The sequence below is a fragment of the Rissa tridactyla genome, chromosome 14 (assembly GCF_028500815.1).
Source record: "Rissa tridactyla isolate bRisTri1 chromosome 14, bRisTri1.patW.cur.20221130, whole genome shotgun sequence".
Taxonomy (NCBI): Eukaryota; Metazoa; Chordata; class Aves; order Charadriiformes; family Laridae; genus Rissa; species Rissa tridactyla.
Genome location: NC_071479.1, coordinates 9408589 through 9435320, shown reverse-complemented (window position 1 = coordinate 9435320; position 26732 = coordinate 9408589). Strand labels below are relative to the sequence as shown.

At 49.4% G+C, this 26732-nt stretch overlaps 1 protein-coding gene across 3 annotated transcripts in view; it reads left to right on the top strand.

Annotated features, from left to right (window-relative positions):
- Positions 1-26732, top strand: part of PAPPA (pappalysin 1) — a 234598-nt gene that overhangs the window by 200523 nt on the left and 7343 nt on the right. For all 3 annotated transcript variants that reach the window (XM_054221055.1, XM_054221056.1, XM_054221054.1), the window contains exons 16-21: positions 309-519; positions 1128-1299; positions 4639-4786; positions 7549-7658; positions 14262-14333; positions 18175-18273. In XM_054221055.1, the coding sequence (XP_054077030.1) occupies positions 309-519; positions 1128-1299; positions 4639-4786; positions 7549-7658; positions 14262-14333; positions 18175-18273 (812 nt within the window). The remainder of the gene's footprint in view (positions 1-308; positions 520-1127; positions 1300-4638; positions 4787-7548; positions 7659-14261; positions 14334-18174; positions 18274-26732) is intronic.

Sequence of the window (26732 nt, the reverse complement as noted above, 5' to 3'; positions counted from 1 at the left end):
TTGATGTATGAAGCAAGCTTCCTTTCAGAGAAGAACAAAATAAGGAAGAGAAATACAAAAGATTACAAACCCAGTGTGGTTTCCCCTATGCTATAGCATTTCCTGAAATAAGCGCTGTCTGCCTGTCATCTGAAAACAGAGTCCTTAATGATTTAATGCCGTCGTCTAGAAAGAGAAAATGCATAGGACATCCACAGTTGAATTTGTCAAACCAGCTGAGGTGGCTTTTGATGTATTATGGGTGTAACGACATGTCGAAAAAAATAGTCCTGCTGAATGTTGTTAACTTTGCTCACTGTTCTTCTCAGGAAACAACAGCAACTTGACCTGCATGGAGGACGGGCTGTGGTCCTTTCCGGAGGCCCTGTGCGAGCTGATGTGTCGAGCACCATCCATCGTCCCTAATGCGGATCTCCAGACTACTCGTTGCCGAGAAGATAAGCACAAAGTGGGCTCGTTTTGCAAGTATAAATGCAAACCAGGTTACCATGTCCCCGGATCCTCCAGAAAAGCAAGAAAGTACGTGAAAGAGCAATGCCATGCAGTCAGCATGATTTAGAAAGCCATGAGTTAAGATGCTTTCGGGAAAGGGATGGGCTGTTTATAAGAGACTGTATGTGCTGTAAGGAAAATCACTGAGCAACTCCTTCATGCAGATAGTTGTGGGGTTTCAAGGGGATTTAGGCACCTAGCTCACTTAGGCTTCTTTGAAAATCCTAACCAGTGCTCAAAAAACAGACCTTACCTTAGAAATACCCCTTTGATATGCAGCCTGGGGAGTCCCCTTTGAAACTCTGCAGGAAAGGGTTAGTGCTATCGTATACTTCTGACTCTGCACAAACCCACTTCAAACCAACCACAGCCCGCAAGCCTGGGAAGTGGAGTTTTTGGGAGATGTGTCCAAGGCAAAAAGAGGAGTTTAGGCTGGGCAGCTCAATGTTGGCTTTGCAAATAATCGTTATTTTTGCTCAGAGACCTCATGACGCAGATTCACGACTTGTTCCCCAAGTGTTAAAAGCTCAAGCACACCCATCCCCTGCAACCTGCTAGCAGAGCTCAGAGGCTTTAGAGGCGCTTGGCTGACTCAGCTGCTCACTAAATGGTCTTGTTTTTTTCTGCACAAAAAGGCGAGCCTTTAAGATCCAGTGCACGCAAGACGGCACGTGGCTGCCGGGCGCTTGTGTGCCCGTTACCTGCGACCCTCCGCCTTCCAAGTTTCACGGGCTCTACCAGTGCTCCAACGGCTTCCAGTTTAACAGCGAATGCCGGATCAAGTGCGAAGATGATGACAATCAGTCGGTGAGTCTCTCTTAACTGAATTATCTCAGCCCATACAAGCGTGGTTTTATCATATGTTCCCTAAGGACCCTGATCTTGGAAGGGCCGAGAGCCATTGAGCTCTTCTGAGACCAGAGGCAGAGAAATGGAGAAGGGAAATACATAATTAAAGTATAAGGAGAAAACTACTGCAAAGAGCCTGGAAATATTATTTCTATGATAGTAGTAATGGTATTAACTCTTGCCTGTAGAGGACTAGCAGTGAATAACTTACTGTTTCCGGACAATAAGTGGCTGAGAGATCTGCCTCAGTGGCTCTATGATCCAGTTAGAAAATAAGGAGTAACGAATGAAATTAAGTAGGATATGAGTTACCTGCACTTGTCCTGTTTGTTCATTTCAGCTTGCTTTTCTCCCCAGTTCTTTTTCTCATTATCATTATAGGTATGTGTGCCGTATGGTAATTTAACTTTCTAGGGATTACAACTATTCAGGTGAACTGTCTCTAACCTTTCATCTTTTTCTGGCTGTGAAGGTGTCATTTGGCATCAGGGGTCAGATCCTCATCTGGCATAAATCAGTGTGTTGCCTTTGACTTCCTAGGAGCTGTGTTCACTGATACGGGAAGGTCTGGCCTTCAGTAACTTGTTTGAAATGCTTAGTTGTCCTCACCAGAGGTAATTATAGTTTGTGAGATAAGCAGCTTCTCCCAGAAGCGCTGCTGCTGCCTGGGAAGAGAAGGTGGGGATGTAGAAGCTGCTGCTACTACACACGCTGCAGAGAGCAGGGATTGCTCTGTCAAAGGCCTTTTAATATCATGCCAGATTCTGAGGCCGTATTAAAAAGGGACCACCCCTGCTCTGGGGCCAGTGATGTGAAAGACACCTCTGATGCCTGCTCCAGAGGTTAAAAGCCAATCGCTGCCCTCATCCCCTGGCAGGTTGGCCTGCCCTCTTCACGGGGATGACACGCAGAGCCCTGGGGTTTTGCATCAGGGCACCTGGGAAAGACTTACATGAGGTTATGAGCCTTGTGAAATGAGTTTGGGTGGGAGCTCTGGGATACAGCGTCTGTGGCTTTGTGCATCTCCCACTTGCTGAGGCTGGTCAGGGTGGCTGAAGACATGCACCATCGCTGCCATGCAGGGAAACTGGGGCCACCAGGGCAATGACAACTGGTATAATGGGGTTGTGTTTGCTTTTAAATGAGCTGGACACGAAGAGGAGCAAGCAGTGGAGTCAGGGTTACAGCAATAATGAAGTGAGCTCTGGAAAGTGAGAGGTACAGCTACGTCTCTCTTCACTGTAAGGACGGGGGTAGTGACTGTCCAGCTGCGAAAGCACCTTGAGCAAAGGAGCAGATAACATCTTGAGAAAGGGATTTGCAGAGAAAGGTATTTCCAGATATCGCAGAAAGTAGACTTTCTGCGAAAGTCTAGGGAGGCAGGACTCCTGGCACAAGCCAGAACCACTTGAGAGGTGTTAATTATTTAAGGATTAAACCCCACTAAGTCTCTCTCAGCTATATAAGGTGATAATGCACGTTGCATCCAAGCAAGAAACCCAGCAGGGATTTTCACAAGAGATTTTGCAGGTCAGGGAATGATGGACAGTATGTTACTATAGCAATGGATATCCTGGGATCTCTGAGTACATTGCAGAAACTAGACAATAGTACCCTCAAGCGCAGCCAGCTCCAGGAACGTAAATCAGGTTTCATGGCTCACCTTTAAAAATCATGTTTGAACCCTGGCATGCAAATTGCAATGGAAGTGCACCACACTTGCTAGAACAGCAAATTGTGCTCAATTATCACTTAGCGATCTCTTCCTGAATTTGTCACCACGCTGAAAGATCATTACTCAGCTGTACATATGGCATCTCTTAATCACCAGGAATGTAATGGTCATTTAAGCAGGTACCTCCCCTGGCACCCAGAGCAAGGGTCTTCCGTTTCTGAATGTTGTGCACAAATCATAGAAACAGTCAGATCTAAATTAATCAGTCTCTGCCAAACTGGCCCTTAGGTGAGAGTCACCAAGCTGGATCACACTCTGAGTCCATCTGGTCCATTATCCTTTCATATGATTTTCTTATTACTTCTGGCTATGGCCAGATGTCTAGAGAAGGGGAAGCAGGTCCCACGCAGTAGTCTGCCGATAAGACCACTTCGCATCTCACTAAACATTGTGTTCATCAACAAAGCTGAGCAAAAAAAGCATGAGGATATTAAGGACGAGACTAACACTGAAGGCTGCACAATCTTCCACGCCGGTACCAGGGGCCTGTGCTGTGCAACAACGGGTGTGAGTCATGGGGAAGAGCTCCTAAGGGAAGTCCAGCAACCCTGCTGAGATCCCAGCATAGACAGCACCCTAAAGGATCCCCAAAGATACCCAGCGCCATCTCCAAGAGCAGGGTGGGTTGATTGCAGGCACCATGCCTGGCCTGTAAACCGGGCGAGGAGAAGCAGAGATCCTGCATGGTTCTCCCACCCAGCAAGGCCCCCGTGGGAGGTTTGGAGCCCAGCCACACCAGACGTCCTCCTGTTGAACGTCCCACATTACCCCACGGCAGTTAGGCTCGCAGATCCTGCAGAACAGCTTGCGCAGAAATCCCCAATGCCATGAGGATAGATCTGACAAAAGATTGCCTGTGCACTCCTTTGTTGTTTCTAAAGGGCATGATATTTCCCCTCGGACTTGGGTATTCATTCTTCAGTATCATACAGAGAATCTTTTCTATAAGAGAAATGTCATATTCTATTCCTTGCCCATTCCCACACCGGAGGATTTTTTTCCTCCTATCCACCTGCCTCCGTGCCTGTCTGTCTCAGCCTCTTCGCGTGCTGTCACTCAAGGCAGCCAAGCTCTAAAGAGCACGTTCTGCCCTGCTAAGCATCCCTGCTCCCCTTCCTCCTTCAGATGGCCATTGGGGATTCTTTCTTTTTCGAGACAAAGATGATGCAACTAGTTAGGAAATGGGAAGAGGGGAAAGGTTGTCTGCATTCAACACAAACCTCTCAACAACAAGAAAGAAGGCGAATGGGGTGAATGCACCTTTATCGCAACCGCAGTGGGTCTGGTTTAAGGTAGAGACCGTGCAAGGGCCTTGGGAAGACATTGCGTTGCACAGAAGAGGGGTGTATGTGTTTGTGTGGTTTCATTTGCAGCTTTCATTTTTTTTTATTCTTTGGAAGAAAACTCCTCCTTTCCCCCTGGGCTGGCAGTCCCAACCGGGGGCTCTCCCGGCTCCAGCGGAACTTTGCTCCCAGCTCAGCTCTGCCCACTTCTCACTGCTCAGCCTGTCCCTGGCTGTTGTTTTTGTGACCATCCCCCTTATCTTCTTCTCTCCTTCCCAGGGCCGTGGAAGCAACGTGATTCACTGCCGGAAGGATGGCACCTGGAGCGGCTCCTTTCATCTCTGCAGGGAGATGCAAGGCCAGTGCGCGCTGCCCACGCAGCTCAACAGCCACCTGAAGCTGCAGTGCGCCGGCGGCTACGGAATAGGTTTGTGAGCATCGGCCCCGGCCGTCTGCCATGGGGGATGTGGCTCGGATGGGAGCAGGGAGCAGTGGGACAGGAGAGGAGGAAGAGGATGGGAACGAGAGGGAGGAAGGAGGGAGCCTGCAGTCCTTGAGGTCACCTTCTCCTGTGGACCTGTTTGCCTGAGTGAGAGGCTGCGATGGGAGGCTTTTCAGGGAACTGCTTTTAGGAAACATGAAGCTTTGAGAGGCCGGGCATCACGTAACATGCTCTGATCGCCTGCTCCTTGCAGCGCTTCCAGTTTCATCGTGTCCCTTCTTGGCCAGCTGGTTTTAATGGGCAGCCAGCATGCCAGACTATGCCAGAGACACAGCCAGTCCTCGAAACACAGGGAGGGGTTGTACCTGCGTTTGCTCTTACACTTTTGTAACGTCCCCGTCCTTCAACCACACGCACACACGCACGCCCCAGAGGCTGACAGGCAGGAAGCCGGCAGGGAAGCGCAGCACCAGGATAATTCAGGTCTCGCCAGAAAGAATATGAGACCAGATGAGCATCCCCTTTGGTAGGTCTCTCCAGAAAGAATACGAGACCAGCCGAGCATCCCCTTTGGTATGACAGTGGTTTAGGAGCTATTGTAAGGATATGTTTTCCCCCTTCCTTCTGGGGTGCCTGGTCACTCTGCAAGGGGTGGTGAGCACTGGGGGGCTTCCTGCGCTCAGCTTTGCTTTGGCTCACCCGGGCAGAGGGAGGGATAGACTACACACTAAATTGTACACACTATTGTATTTTCAAGCCCTGTTTTTGAGGTCTCCCCGCTGTAGGGGCTGCAAGGGGAGCTGCACTGGCTGCAGCCCGTGCAGACCTGCGAGGCCCCTTCCTGCAGCCCCATTCCCAGCCCCTGCCAGCCCCCTCCTCCCTCCGCCCGTCCCTTTGAACTTGGAGAAATTTCCTCGTTGCGCGGCTCCCTCATTATATCGCAGCCATGCGAGGGACCACGAGCCTCCTTGTGTTCCCTCCCCGGGGAGGAGAACACGACCTGGATGAGATCACTGCTCTGTAATGATGCCAATTACAGATCATATATCAAAACAATTCCGACCCGCTCCTTTCCATGAGCGTAAACCGCGTGGTGGAGCGCGGGAGAGCCAGCGGCGAGCAGGCTGCAGCGACTCTTAATGCGGCGAGGCGTTTTACCCTTGAGAAGAGGTTACCACCCGGGGCCGGCCAGGGTTTTGTGAGGGGAGAAATACCGATTCCTGGTTTGGAGAGGAGCATCTCGGTGCTGGGAGCAGGAGGGTCTGCAGCTGCCCGCGCCGTGGGCGCCGGCCAGCCCTCGGTCCTCTCCCAGCCCTGCCGAGGCAGCTGTCAGCAGGTCCCCATCCCAGATGCACGGTCCGGTGGGCCTGATCCTGGGATGGGATCACGCGGCTGCCATGGAGGCGAGGGACTTGTGGGCCAGATCCTCCATGAGAGTGCGGCTCTCGCTGGAGAGGGAGGAAGAGCTCGGCGAGGGCACAGCGGCCGTTGGCTCTTATCCTCAGCAGATGGAGACATACCACACACTTTGTTAGGTTTGCCCAGCACCACCTTTCAGGATCAGGTCGTTGGGGTTTTCTTCTCTTCTTTGTGTTTTCGGAAGCCTGATCGATGTCCTTCCGAGAAGGCGCTCTCCTGCCACTCCCTTGCAATGGGGCTGGTGGCAGTGGGCCTCATCTGGCAGGTCCGTGGAGCCACCACCACGTGCGCTGGGAAAACACAACAAACCCCAAGCCCACCCCGTCTTGTTGGCTCAGCAGCCCGGGTCTGCTCCGCTCCCACTGACTCCTCCGTGTGGGAGTACGTGAGAAGGCAGAAGCAGGTGGGGAAAATAATAGCATCCAGTCGTGGTCACTATGAATCCCACACACCTTCAGTAATTCCTCAGACACCTAATCTGCCCTTCCAGGCTGAGATGTGTGTTGAGCCAAAGGTTCAGTTCTCCAAACCAGTGCGGAGATTAATTCCTCCCCCAGCGCTGATTGGAGTGCAGAAATCCTAATGACATGTTTGCAGCAGCTGTGCCATTCAGGAGTGATTTTCCAGGGGGGAAATGGTAATGGTCCAACACGCTAGGGCTTACGGTTGTGTCACCACAGGGCTCTGGGATATTGCTGCAGAGTATCACAGCATGTTTTAATAAAGAAAGGACAGGATTCCCACTGGGCATGACAGTTAATCAGAGAAAAAGCAGGTTTATGTGTGAACAAAGCCATCATTACCTCTCTGCGTACGTCTTATCGACTGTGGGACTTAGGTGATAGCTCGTCTGCAATATCATTAGGTTTGGTCACCCTCTGAAAGATTATTATTGCAGATCTGTAAATTTGACAGATCAAACGATAGGTTTTTGTCATGTCATAGGTGAGATGAGTTCAATGGCCTCTGCTTAATCAGTCCCATTGCTTGAAAGAGCAGTTGAAATGGAAAAACCTTCACGTTTTCTTGATGATCTGAAAGCCAAAACCTGACCCCTTCTTGGAGTTAATAGCCAGAGAAATACCTAGATATGCAGCTCATACAAAAAGGCCCTGGAATATCTGCCACCCCCACGGTCTCCTGCTGAGATGCAGGGTCGTACTCAGCATTTCATGTGTGGCTAGAAGATATGTGATAGTTATGGCTGACTGCTAATTGCAATTTAGGAAAAACGAGCCCTAATCCTGTCCTTCAGCTGGAAAGATGCTGAAAGGGTCAGGAGCTGCTCGCTTTATCCTTTAGCTTTATCCTCTCGGTGTCTCGTGCAGGCGCGGAGTGTACCACCTCATGTCTGGACCACAGTCACGAGCCCATCCTCCTGCGCGTGAACGAGACTGTGCAAGACATCCAGCACTGGATGAACCCTCAGAGAGTGAAGGTCAGTGCCTGACGATTTCACCAACTGTATCCCCTGTTGCGTGTTGATGTGCAGGGAGTGGACAGCGTTACCCGGGGTTCGTTCATTGGGGTGAATACACGGGGAATTCTGCCCTTTAGAAAAGAATTCCTGGTTTTTGTTATGTCTTTGCATGTGGTTCTGGTAACGTGGTGGCTATCTCTCCAAGTTGCTTTCTCTCTTGTGATTTCCCAGTGAAAGTCAGTTCAAGGTAAAGGCCCCATATCAGTGTGCTGAGATCCACCCAGCACCTGCAGTGGGGCTGAGCGGGAAACACGAGTCATTACACAGGAAGATGTGACGGACAGTGAGAGAAAGGGCACCAGCCGGGTTTTATTTTCTTCCTCCTGTTCAGTATTTTGCATTCTTTGGGTGGCAGGGCTGGATTTTTCTGCACTGCTTTTGGATGACAAAAGAAGCTGATACAGAGGGTATTTCATTTCCCCAACCAGCAGAGCTGGCTGAGTCCTCCCCCCACCCTTCGCCCGCATGCGAGAGGTGCCTGCTCAGCACAGCCCCTTCCAGAGGTCACCACTTCTTCCTCCTGCATTAACCGCGCACGGCACTCCCTCCTGTGCACCCTCCAGCACACACCAGCGTCGGGACATGCCAAGGGGGATGTGCAGAGGGCATTGTGCCGAGGGGGACACGCCACGTACAGCGCCTTGCACAGAGGTACAGCGCCTTGCACACACGGTCACCCCTGCACACACGTGCCACTGGCAGCAAGCAGCTGCTTGGATACCAGTGGGAGACACACTCGTTTACCTTTCTGAAAACCCTTGTGCCATCAACACAAGTGTCCCCTCCTGCCCAGAAATGCCTGTCACCAGGCGCTGGTGCAGTATTTCTGCGGGTGTAGGCGTTTATCTGGCCATGCCCAAGTGCATGTCAGGGGACGCTGGCACATCGCATGTCACCAGGGTGCAGCATGCTGCTGGTGCTTGAGCTGTCGGCTTTTACATACTTGACCCTGGCTTTGCAGGAGTCTGTTTTACACACTCAAACTCCATTTAGGAGGAGAACGAGCAGCCAGCAGAGCCCCAGCATGTCCTGAGCAGCTTTGACAGTCTATTTGCTTCTCTGCATGCCTGAATATGTACCCAGGGCTTGGGATTTTTGAAATCTGGCCTTCGCTGTGGATAGCGAGCCGCTCCAAAAATCTCTGCCACTTTATACTGCCCTATTTCACATGGAGTAATAGAATAAATCCTGGAAAGGGGTGGGGAACTAAGTCCAGAGAATACGACAAGTTTGCAATGTCCTTCCCAGCTTCCCATTCACTCCAGACACCGAGATGATATTACTGCCTACGCTGAGGCTTTGCCAAGTTTCTGGCATGAAACATAAAGAAAAGCCCTATCTCTGTATTAGGGGCAATTTCTCACTGGCCCTTTCCCCTGCGCTAGACTTTAAAGTGGTTTTGTAATTCATGGTGAAAGAAAGTGACAGCTTCCCTCCCGTTCTCTGCTGTGCTCTGTCGTTTATTGATGCGGGTACACAGAGGGAGCTGTAACGAGTTTTATACCTGCAGGTCTCTGGAGGGCTCATTAGGCAGCGGGGAAAACATATAGTAGTAAAGGGGGAGATGAGGGGAGTGAGGGATGGAGGAGAAATCATGGTTTCCAAGAGTACAGTGGTAAATAAGGCCTTTTTTTGCCCTGATGGTGAGGATCTTGCAAGAGCTTTAGGCTGTGAGCAGATACAGGTTCGACCCCACAAACACTTTGTAATTATTTGGGCTTGAAAACTCAGGAGATGGAGGGGGGCCTTTAGGAGATGAGCGGGAGGATGCTGAGACACACTGGAGGGATTTTTTTTTCGTAGCTGTAAAACATCCGTCTTATTCATCCATCCAGATAAGGGGATGTCACCCACAGGGAGCGGTGCCTTGCGGGGTGCCATCCCGGGAAATGCTGACGGTGGTGGGACCGGGGAGAGCCTGGAGAGACGGGACTGGGATGCCTTAGGGGAAGGTGCCCATGGCAATGTGTTATATGTCATTAATAATATGTGTCTCTAATTACGGTCAGTGACAGCTTGCTGTTGCGCCGTACGAGTAAAGCGAGCAGCTGGTTGCATTTACACGGCAAGTCTTTGTGGATCTCAAAGTACTTGAATGACGCAGAGGAAACACTTGTAGTTACTTAGTTTCAGGCACAAGTAATGTACAAACGAGCGCGGGATGAGAAGCAGATAAAGGCAGGAGCGATCTCTGGAGCTTACCTTTGAGAGCACAGGAGCAGATAAAACATAGGGAGAACCAGCAAGAAGAAAAAATATTTGTGTGTGGCTGCTCAAGCAACAGATGTTATGGAAGCGGAGTGGGAAGAGGGAACCATCCCTCCTCTGAGGGTTGTTTAGAGCAGAGCTGTGCAAATCACTGGATTTTTCAGTTCGCTGGAAGTTCTGTCAAATTAAAAAAAATATGTTTTCTCCTAATCAAAGTGACTTTTCTGCTGTTGTTATTTTTGGTGAACCAAAAAATTGGAGAAAAACCCATGTTGGTTGGAACATAACTTAGCATTTCATTTCCAAGGATTTTTTTTAAAACTTTTTTGTTTAATGAAAATGAAAAAAAAACTTAGAAATTAAATGTCCTCTCAAAGGAACAACAATAACAGATATTTCATCGTGAAAAATTTCTAAATATTACCGTGTTTTTCAGCATTGGTTTAGGCTGAGTTGCTTTGTTGCGTCTGAAACGGTTTGCCGAAACCTTTGCAAGTTGGCAGCGTCTTCCAAATCCGTCTTTTCAGCAGGAAAAAGAAATCCACCTGAAATCTTCCGTGTGTCTGTTGTTCTGTGATGGTCTGTGTTGGGAGCGACCATTGCTGTCCCCACGATTTCCCATTTCCCGTGTGTGTGTGAGGGGCAGGGAACGGTTGAAGACGCCAACGGAGAGCGCTGCCAAGGCTGACTGTGCAGGCAGTGGGGAGAAAAAAGTGAAATGTCTCCAAAAGACGGCTTGACGGCTCTTTCCCATTGACTGCAGAGAAACAGGGCAGACACCTAATTTCTTAGGTTGTCTCAGTTTGGGTCCTTGCCTTTGCGCTGAGCAGGAACAGACCAAATACCGTGCCCACACGTGCATGCAGGGGATAGCCTTGAAAGGGTCAGCATGCCCCGACTCTGCCTACCAGCTGGGCTGGAGGTGCCCATGGCCCCTCCACGCGCCTGCGATGCTGCAAGCCCTGGGATTTTGGATGTCCAGAAGTCATTAAGGGGAATTCTCCTTAAATAATCCCCTATTCATTTAAGCTTTGCAGTTTTCCTCTTTCCTTCCCCCTCCTCTTTCTGTGAGTGTCGGGCTCATTTTGCAAGCAGGGAAACTGAGTCACGGAGCAGTGAAATGACTCACTGCAATGCGGGGGCTCAGCGTCCGGGAAGGCAGGACTTCCCACCCCATCTGTAGCTACAAGAGGAAACAGCCACAAAGTGCCATGTCTCCCCTCCTTTGGCAGCAGCGGCCGATCCCTTCACCACTGCGACATTAATTGTCATGTTCATTTAGTGCCTGAGGAGAGAGTTAGCTGAGACCGGTAGATGCCAGTCCCTGGGCTTTAGCCCTGGGGGACACTTGAACCATCTAAGGTGGAGGAGAGCTCTCCACCCGCCTCTCCTGGGGAAACCTAATCCCCTCCGCAGCCCGCAAACGGTTGACATCATTGTGTTAGTCCCACCATGGGAGGGAAGCGCCGTGACTGGAGGCACTAGGTCTTCCCTCACAAGGAGAAAATTACAGCTTGATTTGCTTTCTTGTCTCTTTGTTACCTACTGTGGGAGTGCATCCCGGCTTCCTCTCCCTTCGCAGCAGATGGAGTCACAGCCACCAAACCGCAGATGTAACTGGATGGCGTTTCTGGGACGGGGACAGGACCAAAGCCAATACACCCAGCCCGCGCGGGAGGGCAGCTGTGCTGCAGAGCCCCACGCACGAGGGGAGCCGGGGCCATGAGGGTGGCATATGTCACCACAGCAGCTTGGAGCACGTGGCGGCACAGGGAAGGGATGGGGCTCGCAGAGGCAGTGGCCAGATGGGCTTTATTCCGCGTGTACCGCCTGGCCGGTGTCATGTGTGATCCTTCCATCCACCTCTCACTACATCCTTTGTCGGCCTTTCAAGTCCACCTTCCTTTCTGTGCGCACTGATGCCATCGGATCCTGGTCACGTCCCGCAGTACTGCTGCCTACATCCTTCCTTGCTTGCTTTTTGTACATTTGTTTATCCCAGTTGCCCCATGCAACACCCTGTGGCACCTTTGTGCCTGGTAGGACCACAAGAGGCAGGAATGATGCCCAGCAACTTGAATCATCCCCAGTTTCTTAATTTTCCAACCCAGGCTCTCCTTCTATGGACAGTCCCTCTTCCGTCTCTCCTCTCACACACCACATCAGCAGCTTGAGGGTACAAACAGGCTGGGTGGTGGGAATTCAGGCTTTGGAAGACAAAGAGGAGTCAGGGCCATGGCCGAGGGCCCTTCCCTGAGCGTACTCTGCTTCCAGCTCCGTGAATGTTAGAAGGATTGAATTCAGCTGGAGTAGCTCTAATGGTCTCTGCTAGCCTAGCAAAGTATCATCTCAGGAGAGGCCAAAGTAACTGGGACTAAGCCGTTGGCAGGTACCACTCAAGAGCAACGTGACTGTCCCACTGACCCAGTGATCAGTCTAGCACAAGGTCACTGGCTTTCCTACACTCTGGTGAGTGGTGTGGGGCTGCATTCCTTCTCCCTGGAGGTTGTCCAGCCCTTGGGATTGAGATGACCTTGAACGAGAGCTCTGAGGAGAGCACCATCCTAGCAGAGAGTTTGCCTTCCATCTGCTCCTCTAAGGGTGGGTGCTGGGTTTTTAGTGGCAGGAAAGTAGTCAATGCATCTTCTGCAAGGGATTGCTCTCACTTGGAAACCTTTCTTAAGAGCCTGTTTCAGGGCTATTCGGCTCCTTTTGTTAGCTCCACATGCTCACACGCATCCACACGTATTGAGAGGTTTTGTAAATATTGATGCTTCTTACCAGGGGAATGCGAGATGCTCTTTGGAAGTGCACTTCTACTTATTGTCTGTCTGGCCTTGGCTACGGGAGGCAAATGCCTGAGTTCTTCTACTTTGGTTTAATTGTTGGGTTCAAATGTTCTTGAACTGCTTCCTTTACTCTTCCCCCTCCCGGTCTGTTGACTGGCCCTGTTTATTTTGAAACCTAGAAAAGTTTCCTTTCTTTTCCCTCTGAAGTGCAATAAACAGAAGAGGGGGGGAAAAAATAATAAAAAAAAAATCTCAGCATTTGCGGCAGGCAACAGCCTGGAAATCTCCAGCTGTCTGTCAAGAGCACGCTGGGGGAATGTCTGGCACCGCAGGGCCCCCGCACCTTGCAGCCTCCCTCCCGGGGGATAAACAACGTCCTCCCCCGGCGCCCGGCCGCTTCTCCGCTCACACAGACGGGCCCTGTTGTGAGGCAGGTGGGGCAAGCCAGGCTTGACTAATAGTGGAAAATCCGAGAGCATCGGAAAGATAAACAGCTCAAGTCAGATAGTATAAAAGTCCTTTTTCTAGCACACGCCAGGTAAGCCTCAAATGACAGAAACTGTAAAAACATGCTGAGGTTCCCCTGCAGATGGATTAAATTAGCCCTCAAGTAAACAGGGGAAGGGATGGCTTGTGCGTCAGGTCTTCCCAAATGTTAATCCCTTCCTTCCCCAGGCCTCCATCCAACCCCGACCCCTGCCCTTGGGCAAATGCCTACATGTTCATCTTGCCCAACTGGACATTGTAGTGTTTCATCCGTTGACGATAACCCAAAATGAACCTTGTGCCTGATGTCCTGGTGAATGGATGGGAGTCCTGTCTCCTACACCCTTGTGGTATTGAACTACCATCTCCACTGACTGGCCAAACTTTTCATCCACTCTTAAAATCTAAATTTCCATGTCTACAGGCAAACAATGGCTGCCCTGGGTGTGTCGTCATTGAGTAGGCTGGTCATCACTTTTGACCAAAACTAGGCACTCCGGAATTTATTATAAATACAGACATCATTATAAAGCTCGTATAATGTAGCAGTTGATGCTGTCCCTTCTGGGGCTTGTTCTGAAGGCATGTAGTGGGAGGTGCTTCCATTTAAGATCTAAAGGATGGTGCAAAAAAGTATCTGAAAGTCCACCTTTAGCATCTTCAAGAAGCGCAGATACAATGGGTAGCGAAAGAGAACAATGTTTTGCAGCGCCAAAGAAATCCCTCTATTAATTCCTAAAATGTCCCCTCCCTACCCAAGAACAAGGCAGTGGACCTGTGCCTTTGCCTTTCCCAGCCACGTTCCCCCACCATGAGTGAAATATTGGACGTGACATTTTAGTAGAACCTTAAATATTATTTTACTCTCAAATGTTCTGTTATTGCAAGTGTCAAGTCCAACACTTCTTGTAAATACCTGGAGGACAGCCAGGTCCTGAGAACACAAGAGGTGTTAGGAACTGAACTTCACTGGTTAAGTACAAGAGAGCCGTAGGAGCCAGGACGCTGATTTTCTGTACACTGATTTCTTTGTCTTAACCTGTTTTGTTTTGTTTTTTTTTTCTCTTCTCCCCTCCAGAGCGTTGTCTGCACGGCGGGACTCAAGTGGTACCCTCACCCTTCCCTGATTCATTGTGTCAAAGGCTGTGAGGTGAGCTTTCGTGTTAGCTCAGGTGGTTCATGCTTATTCTCCCAAATGTTATGCTAACAGTCACTGCAGTCACCTGGGTTGTAAATGCGGGTTTTCAAGTGGGGCAAACAGGTTTTTGCCCTGACTAGCCTGTCCAGCAGACTGTGATCTCCTGCATCAGTTCTGACACTCAATGGTGAAATCGGTGGTTTTCCTAGAGCCGATGGTTGGGTGACTCTCACGGGAGTTAAATGATCAAGTGGCTCAACACCATCGGTAGGCCGTCAGAATTTCACAGGATCTGGGAATTTCTGGGAAGTTGCAAAAACCTTCAATTATTTTTCCTTGATTTTGACATCTTATTAAAAGGGCCAGTTCTCTCCAAGACCATCTAGGGCTTTGGTGAGTGCAGATAAACTTTAGGAAAGCCAGAGGCAGAAATGAGCCAATCACACATCCCTCCACTTTGCACCTCCGTCTGAACCAGAAAAAAAAGTCAGACAAATGCAGTTACATTTCAGCTGTGATACATTTTTATAGTCTTGTGTGTTACTTGGAAAAAAAAACAAAAACAGTTATGTTTCTGCTGGCAACAGTCTTCAAAAAGTCTGAGAAATCTTAAGATGCTTCCAGTGGTCAAACAGGGCTGGAGCACCTCGCTCTGGGTCACGGCGCTCATGCAGTTTCCATCATGCCAGCCCTTGAGTATCTCAACTGTGTCAAGAAGTCAACCCTTGTGGCACCTCCGTAAGGCTGGGAAGCTTCATGCCCGTTGTAGAAATGAGGTAGTTCACAAGCAAAGGGATAGTTGGCTGCTTTGGTTACATGGACGGACAGTTGAAGAGCTGGGTCTTGACCCCACATCCCCTGACTTTCTGCAGCACTGACTGTGCTCTCAGCACCCAGTAACCCAATTTTACAAGCGCATTGAAGTTATTTGCCCAGAATGGCAGAACATGGCACAGAACTCCTAAATTTGACACGAAACTCTAGACCACATTGCTGGGCGACGTGATTTGTCTTGAAGTGAAAGACAGGTTTCCTTCGCATACAAATGTTGGGCCCAAGAGGGTAATAACTCTCCAACAATGTAATAGTTTCTGTCTAGTTGTTCCCTAAATGAAAAGCATTCTGCTGTCAGTGCTTTGAATGTCATAAGCCATCTCACGCATTACATTCATGCAGGCTGGCTGGGCGCCCCTATTCTCCAAAGAGAGCGAAAATAACATCCAGCGACCATTAAGAAATGCCATTCAGGTGCTGATGCACCATTGGGTATCCATTCTCCTGCTGTTTAAGGATAGTTGTTACTGAGGCAAACTTTGCAATGATGTAATAATTTACCAGAAGCCATTATTACTGACATGCTTTTTCTCAGCATTTTCTTCCCTTCCATCATTGTTAATTGCCAGACGCCTCTGCATCAATAGGAACTTTCTTCTTTTCATCATTCATTCAGCAGTGTCACTGCATCGCAATCTATCATCTTGGAAGGCTTTGCCCAGACAATTGATAATGGCCTCTAGCATCATTTTTAGAGCATGATGCTTCCAGGATCCAGGAATGGGCCAGTGCTTGTTCTCTGACATTAAGATTTCAGAAGAAACGCCATCTTCGCCAAGCCTTTTTTTCAGAACTATGGAAACAGGGACTAATAAGCCAGTAGGTCAGTAATACTCGGCCATTAAGCTGATACAATCCCTAATGTATTAATAGCATTAGGGAGGGTTCCCTGAGTAGAAGGCTGTAAGCGGGGCATTATTTTGCTCTTGGCGATCACAGTGGTAACCCAGAGTGCTGCTGCAATGTGATTTTTTGTCGCTCCCTAGTGGCAGGAATAGAGGTTTATGAGTCAGCCCCGTACTTCTCGGCAGCTAACGTAGATGTTTCAGTAGAAAACCAGTCACTCTGGACTACCTGTATAGTCCCCCAAAAATATAGGAGCACTAAGATATGCATGAAGACCTATGGAGACCTCGCCCTTCATAGCCAGGCCTCCAAGGTCTCCCAAATGAGGATTTTGGTACCAAATCAGAAGAGATGCTATTTGTCCCATTCTTCTCCTCCAAAGGACTGACTTGCCTACTCTGTGCCAATGCGGGTGAACGGCAAATTCTTCCACAAGTTTCTTTTAGTGATTTTCCAGTGTTCATAGGGGTAGAATACAAGCACAGGCATGGGAAATGAAAGGCAAGCCCTTCTTGACATCAGGCACAGCCAGGCAATACCAGGGAAAGAGGGAGAAGCCTACAAAATGTCTTGGGAGGTTGGGCAAAGTTCACGTTTCTGAATATGACCAGGTTGGCATAAAAATATCTCTCCATCTACTCATAAATCATTCCCTTTTAACTCTTTGCATATTAATTAGATTGGAAGGGCATTTGCAAGTCAAAGTCTTTGCCTGTACAAATAAGTTAATCTCTGTGGAAGTCAATGGAGTTAAGCCAGTTTAAAGGGCTAGGAGCCTGTAGCTTAACTCTGATTTCCTTGTCAGCATTTGTAGTATTTGCCTGTAGCTAAACAAGCGACACGTAATAAGTGAGTCACCTCCTGGTAGTCCTGTTCTGGTCCGATATGGCCATCATTGCCTGGATTTCCTATATCCTGATAGAAATATTTAAATTTGAAAACATCATCAGTAAAAGCCTGCGTCTGCGCCACTCCACAGTGTCCGTTTCAGTAGTGATGAGCATGGCCATGGCTCGCTCTGGGGAGAGCACCGGGAGCTCCCGTTGTTGGTTCTTCAGGTATCGATCATCAGGGCGACTCTGGTACTGCAATTGCTGCAAAATCCTCCCAGGAAACCTCCACCGGCCTCCCTACCCTCTCTGCAATGATGCTTTCTTGTAGGATGCTTTCTTGCTGGTGTGTTTTTCACAGTGTAGAATAATGAATTTTCCAAAGAGCAGATAAAATGGGAATGGCCCCATGAGCCTGGGCGTGTAAGAAGCGTTACAGAGGTACGACTGTGCTCTCTGCTGAGCATCCATTTTTCTGAGCTTTCAGTGCTGCCTGGGTTTCTCAGACCTGACATGGGCACATTTTTGACTTCCAAGAAAGACTTTTGTGCTTGCTGACCACGAGGACTCCAACATGCCATAGAAAACCAGACTTCAAGCCTTTTCTTCAGAATCGTGATTATTATTCAGGTCGCGTGCGGCACACAGACTAGTGATCACATTGCACAGACTAGTGACCACATTTTCTGTTTCAAGATGATTTGTGAATTTTACCTTATGGCTCTCCACAGTGTTCCTCTGAATAATGGCAATTATCCCAGGTCTGAGCTGTGGAGTGGAAGGAGATTACGTGTCACGGCCAAGGTCACCCGCAGTCACTGCTGGTCAGAGAACCAGCTCATGGTCCCTGTGCTGAGCTCAGACCACTTCCATTTCTCTTTGTGATACATTTTGTGCCCTCGTTGCTGACACTTGTTGCATAGTTAGGAGAACTGTGGTGGAAAGTACAGCTATTAAAAGCAAGCCAATTTTGCTGCTATACATAACCTTCTTCTTATCCCACATAGTTTTGGAAGGTTAGCTTAAAATTATCAAAAGGTGCCACAATTTTAGATGCCTTGGTGCTGTCTCTGAGCCTAGTCGATTTAATATTCCTGAAGCATCATCTTATGTGGGATTTGAAAAGCCAACAAGGGCTCATTTCCCTTCATTCTAGTGTCCTTTTTTTTTTTTCTGTCTGCTTTGAAGGGAGAGGGGAATAATTATCTCTTGCTTTTCAGGGCAGTTGGTAATGTTACAAACTATATGGCTCCTTCAAGTCTTCATATTTTCCTTCTGACATACTGTTACAGGTTTTATCCATGTCCACACTCTCAGTCTTTTCCTGCTTTTTCCTTTTTCAGCCTTTCATGGGGGACAACTACTGTGACTCCATCAACAACCGAGCCTTCTGCAACTACGATGGTGGGGACTGCTGTGCCTCAACAGTCAAGACCAAAAAGGTAGGGATGCCGCTTCCTCTTTTCACTGGGAATTCCTTGGTGAGTGCTGCTTTGGGCCTGGAAAAATATTATTTTTGCTAGAACAGGGGAGTTGCAAGGTCTCAGAAGGACCTTCAGTCCAGACGTCAGCTCACCATAGGCAGAGTTCATGTTGGCTCATTTTGAAGTTCTCTCTTTGTATGCATTTGCGTTTCCCATCATAACCTGCCTTATACCTGTGCAAGGAAGGTTCTTAAGTACAATAGCAAGAGGCGTTCATTCATTCTTATTGTAAATAAACCCTAGGTTCCCTGCAGGCAAGGGCTGGCTCCTTCCAAAACCCTGGGGCATGTTCATGGGCTCCTGTACCCTGGGGCTCCTTCTGTGTGAAGGAGGGTAGGTAGGAAGGGTATATTTGCCCGTCCTGGTACCCACCCTCAATGCTCAAAGGGGAAACTAAAGGTTAGGAGCCATTAGGAAAAGAACAGAGAGCAAAACAAAAGCATCATTGTAGGTCCGTACTTTGATCCGTGTTCACCCACGTGTGCATGGCGCGCTGACCATCCCATCTCCAAAGGGACAGAGCGGGAGAGAGCAGGGTGTGGAGCAGGGCAGGAGGGCTGAGCAGAGATGGGAAGTATCTTCTGCACGGCCCCCCCATAAACCAGCACCTGCAAATCTCACAAAAGAGACAGTGGGCATGGTTAGTGGCAGAGATTTATAAAAAAAACATTATTTAATGCAGGGAGGATGCTTGGGAAAATAAAATCCACTGTTTCTTATCACACAGCAATGAGGGGGTGAAATGGGAATTACCTGGAAGCAGGATGCAAACAAGTGAAAGAAAGTGCTTATTCGCACAATGCGTATTTGAACGATAGGATGCATTGCCACCGAGTATTATTAAGAACAAAAATACATTTGAAGTCAAAAAGAGAATAGGCCTATTCGTGGAGGTTAGCTCCGTCAGTGGCTTTTAAACACTGATCTGGATGCAGTTTCTGCCTCAGGAATATGCTTTTTATGCTCCTTTAACACTTGTTTCTGGCCGCTGTTAGAGACAGGAGACGAGCAATGGAGTCTGTAGGTTTAAGCAGCACATTTCATGTATTTCTAACCAGGATTGATTTTGAACTCATTTCCCAAAGAAAGGAAAGAAAATTTTAGCCTCTGCCATGTGAGATTTTTACCTTGTCTTCAAGATTTGAGTGTAGATCAGAATGAAGAAAATCCAACTATGTTAAGTATCTGATATATATTAATTAATAAATAACAAAACTTGAGAACAGAGAGAGGGAGCTTGGGCTCAGCGTATGACATCACCCATTTCACGCGTCCGAGGAAGAAGGTCCAAGGCACTGAAGACCTCTCTGCAGGGAACAGTCCTTTCTAGAACAGCTTGGGCTGGAGGCTTCCTTTCCATGGTTCAGACAAAGATCTCTTACCAGTACAGCAGTGTGAGCTGTCTCTGGCCCATCTGGGAGCACTGGGGAAGGGAAGCAGACATGCCTTGGCAAGTGGAAGGAGTTCGTTTCTCCACTGTGTAGGAGCTGGGGGAAGAGGTAGTTTTCCTAACTGTGCTTTTTTGGACAAATTTTCCCCTGTATTGCTGTGTTACTACTGCGGGTCTCCCTGCGAGCCACATGCTGGGAGGGAAGCGGGGGCAGGTGAGCTTCTCTGTTCTCCAAGGGTGGACAAGGGCATGGAGAGCCCGTACGGGGCTCCCCGCTGAAATGACCACCACAGAGACGAGTGGGGTGACAGGCAGCGGCTCATCTTCAGTGTGTCTCCAAGAAGAGATTCCGATCTCTGGCTGGTTTTCCACCTCCTTGGGAGGAGCAGCCCAAGGGCAGGCACAGCTTGCTCGTTGGCCTCTGCTGGGAGGGCAGAGCTGGAAGTGCCCGGTAGCTCAGCATGGCGTAGGTCTTCTCCTCCTACAACAGCCTGCCTGGGAAACTTTATCTCGCTGCCTCCAGGCTTGAGAGCAAGGGATGAAAAATCCCAAGAGGTGCCAGAGGAATGGAAGTGAGGTGGCCAGGAGGGGACCGACCCAAACCAGCCCTATCAGGACAGAAGCTAAGGGCACAACTTATTGCTGGAGTGAGGACGGGACTGGAACACAAAGCATGTGAGTGGCGAATTGAGGGGGAGAGGGATAGGATTAAGGTTTGGGAGCAGAATTTATTGCTGGGCAGGGAGTTGAGACAGAGTGGGATCTGCACAGAGTCGTGAGCACTTACCAGCCAGGCGAGTCACGCTCAAAATATCTGCTGCTTCGCTGCCACCCAGAAACGGAGCGACCACCCAAGAGGGGGAGAGCACTTTGTAGCCCAGTTGGTTACTGGTTTCTGTGCTAAAGCTGCCCGATGCAAAGGGCAAATGGCTCAGAGACAGGCAGCTGGTCACACGTCTGATGCATTTCCCCCGTGGAGAGGGAGGTTTTGAAGCTTTTTGGAGAGAAGTTTGCTTCGCCTGACTTCATGGGGAGCTGCATCTTTGTGACCGGGGGAATTAGACTTGCCCTTGTTCATACTTTGGAAACCCCCATCCTAGAGATCACATGGTTTGAGGGCTGAACCATAGAGCCCATTGCTTCTTCGGCACGCATTCAGCTTCCAGAAGCCTCTCCTCTCCCCCAAAACACCACCAACATCCCAGGGGCTGAACAAGGCACTCGGGAGGAGTGAGAAAACCACCTTCTCCTTGGACCTTCCGTGCCAAAAGCAAGATGCTAAGCCCCAGTTTATTACATTTATAGGGTAGAGGGGGGACTAATAACCCAGCCGTCGAGGCTGTGGCGTCAAAGCCGAAGTGGGGGCAGGCAGCACCTCTCTGCCTGCAAAGCGGCCGCCGACACCTGCAGCAGCAGCCGTGGGGCCGCGGGTCTCGGCTCGGCCAGTTATTTTCCCGTCTGAGGCTTTTGACTGGGACCAGATTTCAGGCAAGGCTGTTCAAATACAGCCCTCCCTTTGAAGAGGTTTATGAGTGGAGCGTTACAGGAGATATTCCAAAGGGAAAAACAATGAAAGGTGAGAGAAAAGGGAGCTGAATAAAAATACTCCGCATACCAAATCCTTCCAGCACAGTTTGCCACCTACTTAAAAAGGCACAGTTTTAAAATACACATTGGGTGTAAAAGCCAAAAACCTGGAGGAGACATAGGGAGGGGCAAGTCCAGCTCGGTTAATTCCAATACCAGATGAGGATGTATTTTCATACAGAGCGAGACACATGAAAGGGCCTGCTTTGCTCCTTCTCTTTCAGGGTTACATACTATGTGGCAGATGTGTCAGTCTTTTAAAGCCCCTGCAAGTTTACCCATAAATGTCTAACATTTATGCAACACCTGTTTTTCTCCCAAAATGTCACAGGACATTTTACAAGCTTTAGATTTATCATCTTTTCACCGTTGCAGCCATTGCTGAGGTGACACATGGTTCACATTTAACAGAACATAGCAACTCCGCACATTATTTTAGGAAAGGGCTGAAGATTAACATTGCATCATGTGAAGATTCAGAGTTAACAGTCAAGTAAGAGCTGGCTTCAGATCTTTAATGTCCGCAAACTGTCAAGACTTAAGTTTCACTGCAATCCCGCTGTCCGCCCCCCAAAAGCGCTTTCAGCTGCGCACTAATGCTGTGAACCAGGCTGCGTGAACGCAAAATTATTCGACCTATATTTGCTTTAATTCTGAGCCCTCTGACTTAACGTGGGGTTTTGCACGCTCCTCTTTGGTTGCCCTGAAAATGCGCAAGAGAATGCCTTGCAGCATTTGCTCGGGCCACGTTTTCCCATGGCATTTGAGCATTAGCAGCAAATGACCTTGTGCATTTCTGCAGCGAGAAGGGAAGAGAGTGGTGTGACTTATCTGACCAGCCGCCGACTAATCAGCGCTGCTGCTTAGATAGGAAATAATGAGTATTTGCCCTGCACTATTCACAATCAGGCTAGAGAGCTTAAAAGAAATCATTAAAGAGCTCTTTTGAATGCTACAAACGGCAACGAATAAATTCAGTAATATTCTGGGCATAAATTCGAGGCAACTGCAGTCAGCAAGCGGGAAAAAGCGGCATTCATCAGCTTAATTATTTGTTGTGCGCTAATTGATCGGCCTCCCCCTGCAGCGGGCAAGGAGCCAGGGCTGGCGCAGGGATGAGTGCCACCCAAGGACGTGGTGCCCCAGGGGACAGCCCCGGGGTTTGCCATCGGGGCTGCGCTGGTCACAGCTTGCCCCGCGCATGACCCAGGAACAGCTTTCAGGAAGACAGGAAGGCCATTGGCGGCCAACCTCCAAGGGAGAGAAAGCTTCTGTTGTGTATCTGGAGGGGATAAAGTCTTCCGTGAAGGACAAAGCAAAATCCCATCTCCTTTTAATCTTCCTACCCTCCTGACCCAGCACAGGTTGCCAGCTCCCTTCTGCCTGGCTGCTCTAGGAAGCTGCTTCTTGCTTTGTATCCTGCCACAGATAAAAGAAGATACTATTTTTTTAAAACATTAAATACGTGATGCTGCCAAAAGTGAGAAAAATAAATAACCTGGGCATAACTGGCTGTCTCTGGGCTGGCGGCCGCCTGCGAGGAAGTCCTGGGGCATGCGAGGTTGCAGGGAGAGAGGTTGTGGCTGTTTCTTTCTGATTCATTTCAGGAAATCTTCTCTCCGGTCACTGTTCTCCTTTACTTCTTTTCTCTTCCCTTTCCCTTTTACAAGTTTTCCCTGGACAAGGCTGCCTAGAAAGGCCTTGCAGAAATCAGAAATGTCTCTCTTTAGGCTCCGCTTGTGTACTTCGTTCCATTGGCTTAGTTGAAGATCCTGCAGCCCTGGTACCTGCAAATTTAACTAGAATTTGTTGTTTTAAAATTCCTCCAACTTAAACTGTTTGAAAGGGCAACCTTTCATCTGTCATTCCTCTCTGCCTTTCCTTTTCATCACATAAGGAGTAAACCTGCTGCTCCCGTGAGAAAACCCTGTCTCATTCAGTTATCACTCGGGTTTTCCCTCAACAGCTTTGCCCCACAGCACTTACAAAAGAAAAAGAAAAATTGTCCTGGCAAAAATTCCCACCTCAAATGCCGCCCCTTCAGCCTCTTGACATTTCTGTCCAACACCTTGGAGAGGAAAACCAGCAAGTGCCTCAGCGGAAAACAAATGAGGACTTGCAGTAGATAGAGGACTGTGTGGGATTCATCCAAAGCTTTGCTTATCTAAAAGATAGGCAAGTTATCAAAACCTCTTCAGAGACTTTATGGCCGAGAATTCAAGGCCTAAAGAAAGGGGCTTTGAACTGAGGGGCTGCTGCTGGCTCCAGCAGGGATTTCCAAAGACTGTCCCCGTCTCCCTGGAAAAGGGGGGGTCTGCTGCACTCCTACCCCTCTGAAAACAGAAATAACCACTTTGCGGTATTTTGGAGAAATAGACGCCTTCTCCCAGCTCTCTAACTGCTCTCTAACTCCCTGTCTTGGGGAGTCTCAGGTCTGGCTCTGTTGGCAGAACATGGTTTTGAGGCAGTTTGCCCAATTAGCCACCTAAGTGACCTCTGCGGCTGAGGAAATTCTGCTTATCCAAAACTGATGTTCCTGCCACGATGCTGCTCCCAACAACTTGCATGTCCCCAGCTGGGTGTGTTTGTCAGCTCTATAATTAGCTGGCGAGATTCAATGAATGGTGGGTGAGCACGGAGGAAGGACGGATACAATGCGGAGTGTTGCTTTGTGCCTCTGGAAGCGGCTGAGCGCTGCTGCGTGCTCCAGGCACGCCGGTTCACCCGGGCGTGTGCGGGAGCCATGAGGTGTTGGTGGCAACCTCAGCGGCTAGCTGTTCGCCATGTGAGGAGCCTTTTCAGTCATGGTTGGTTGGGGTGGGAGCTTCTTTTTGGGGCTCAGAGCTTGGTTTCATAATCATTCAGGGAGGCTTTCCAGGCGGCGGTAAATTAAAAGCAGCGATGGTAGTAGCACATGTTGCCTATCCTGAGAGAACGTTCTTGGCTTCAAGGGACATGGGGCTTCCCACAACATACAGCGTTCCCAGGGGACATGCTAGTGGAGGGTGTTTGCTTTGCTATCCGACCTCACTTCATTAGCAAGTGTTACAAAAACCAGCGAACAAACCTTCCCTGCTCCACCGCCAGCTATTTGGCCTCTGGGTGGTCTGGCTCCTATTAAATCTTTGGTGATTATTTAGACTAATTACATTCATGTTTGCACAATCAGTAGCACGAGGGTAGGAAGCGCAGCTGATTGCTGAGCAAGTGAGCTCCGTGCGGTTTGGCAAACGGGCTCCTTCGCTCGGCTCCGCGGGCCGGAGGGATGCGGGGATTCGGGCGGGCAGGGCTTTCCCGGGGATCCTGGCTGGCTTTGGGCCATCCTGCTTCCCCCGGTCCTGCTGAGGCGGCTCCCAATTTATACCCGGCGGAGGGAGAGGAGCATCTCTTGGGTTTCGTTGAGCTTTGTCGTATTACACCAGGCGTGCTGCCTTCCATGGGGGAAAGCCCGGTTTATGGCGGGGCAGTTAACAAAATTTCAAGCCTTTGAAACTGTATGTGCTGCACGGAGAGGTGGTTTCCTGCGAGCTTCATCTTCGCCTTTCCCAGGCCCTCTGGAGCGGTGCCCTAGGTGTGAACCCGCATACCAGCCCCCAGAGCTAAAAGGGGGTCGCTCTTCTTCCCTTATCTCAAAAACAGCCCTGGTGACCTCAATGCCAAAAACTACTGAGAAGACCCTTACAAGATGCATTTTTGTCCCACAAGGGCCTTGTCAGGGAACAGAATACTCCCCGGCGATTGAGCTGCGAGGGCCTCGGAAGGCGCGGGGCTGCGACACTCAGCACGGCCTGCCACGCTTATCTCCACCGGCCACGCTCGGCCGCGGAGGCTCTGTCTGCACCACGGCCTTCATAGTTCCAGTTAGGCTTGTCTGGGAGATTTCGCAAACACTTCAGGGCTGAAATCTAACAACAGGCTGTTTCCCAACACTTCGCAGCCCTCCTCCCCTCCTTCCCCGCCCACCTCCAGCCTTCCCCGGGCCTGATTCTGCTGCCTCGTGCTGCTGGGAACCCCCCGAGTGTGCTGGGTGGGAGGTACAGCCGGGTCAGCCTGATAGGAGCCTGTGTGAGGGGTGAGCTCCCACCCTTTGCAGCGCTGTTTCCCATCCCTCCCTCTACCTGTCTGGAATTTCTCCTGTCAACATTCCCACCAGTTCCCTATACACTGGCCTTTCTCAGCAGGGATCTGTCTTGGGATGTCACCAACCTCTTTAGATAGGTGCTGTGCAGCGAGGATTTGTGGCCTCTCACACGTTTCATGACCTGGATCCCAGTTCGGCACTGGTCTGTTGTATCTTTGTCTTTGTTCCCACAGTCGGGAGCATGGCATCAAGGACAAATGCCACCCTGTTTCTAAGAGGGAGCTTGGGTTTTATCCAAGGTCTCATTGCCTAGCATGGGAGAGGATGCTTAGGGCTCCCATACCTTTGTGAAGAATGGAAGTGTGCGTTCATACGCTGCGCAGCGTGGGTGGTGAGTTGGTCAAGGTGGAGGTGTCTCAGATCTCCTGCGTGTTACGCCTCAGATGTCCATGTCAACCTCCTGCCTAGCCCATAAGCCTACACCTGCTGCCATTTCTCCCTTAGGTTCAGAGCATGGTGTGTCATGCAGTGCATGCCCCTGGGGCGGTGGACGTGATTAAGGTTGTGTCTGTTTTCTCTTGAAGAATGGTAGCCTGTGGTTCAGTGCGGTTCAGGTGTGATCCATATTCCCCCGAGTGCTGTCGATCCACCCCGTGGCTGTGTTCTGGATCATCTCCAGGAGATGTGTGTGTGTAGGGGGTGCGTGTAGGCGTGCAGAGCTGTGTTCTTCAGTTGTGCCTTTTTCAACCTATTTTCATTACTCTGAGGAGACAATATCCTGCATTACTTCATCAAATGACCAAGCCAGGCCCTAAGCTTAATTTTTAGCTTTTTCTCCCTGCCCTCCTAGATACTAGCCAGGTTTTCTACAGGGGGAGATAGATGTAGGGTGAACGCAGGACTTGGCGGGTGGAAGGAAGAAGAGCTGATTCTGTAATACTGTCTCTACAATGGGTATACCTGGAAATTTCACTGCAGGTCATATATTCCATTAATGAGTTGGGCTTTCACAGGCCTATTTAAAAAGAAAAGAAGCAGTTAATCTTGGAGCGTGTGTATCTGGGCTCCACACCTAAATGGGCCATCAGCCAGAAAAAGGTTCAGCATTTATTATTTCTAGCACATCCAGCAACTTTATTCATGGCTCTGTACTCCAGAGGGCTATCACTGTACGAGCCCAAGGCAAAAGACAGTCCTTCTTCTAAGGGCTTTTACGGTTTCTCTGAGTTGGGTACTTGTGACAATCCCAGTAGATGCTATGCGTGGGTTTGATTCCCTAAATACCTGTGGAAGTCAGACCCTTGGGGAACTCAAATGTGTATTTGTTGCAGATGTTGTTTAAAGTGGAAACCCTGTATT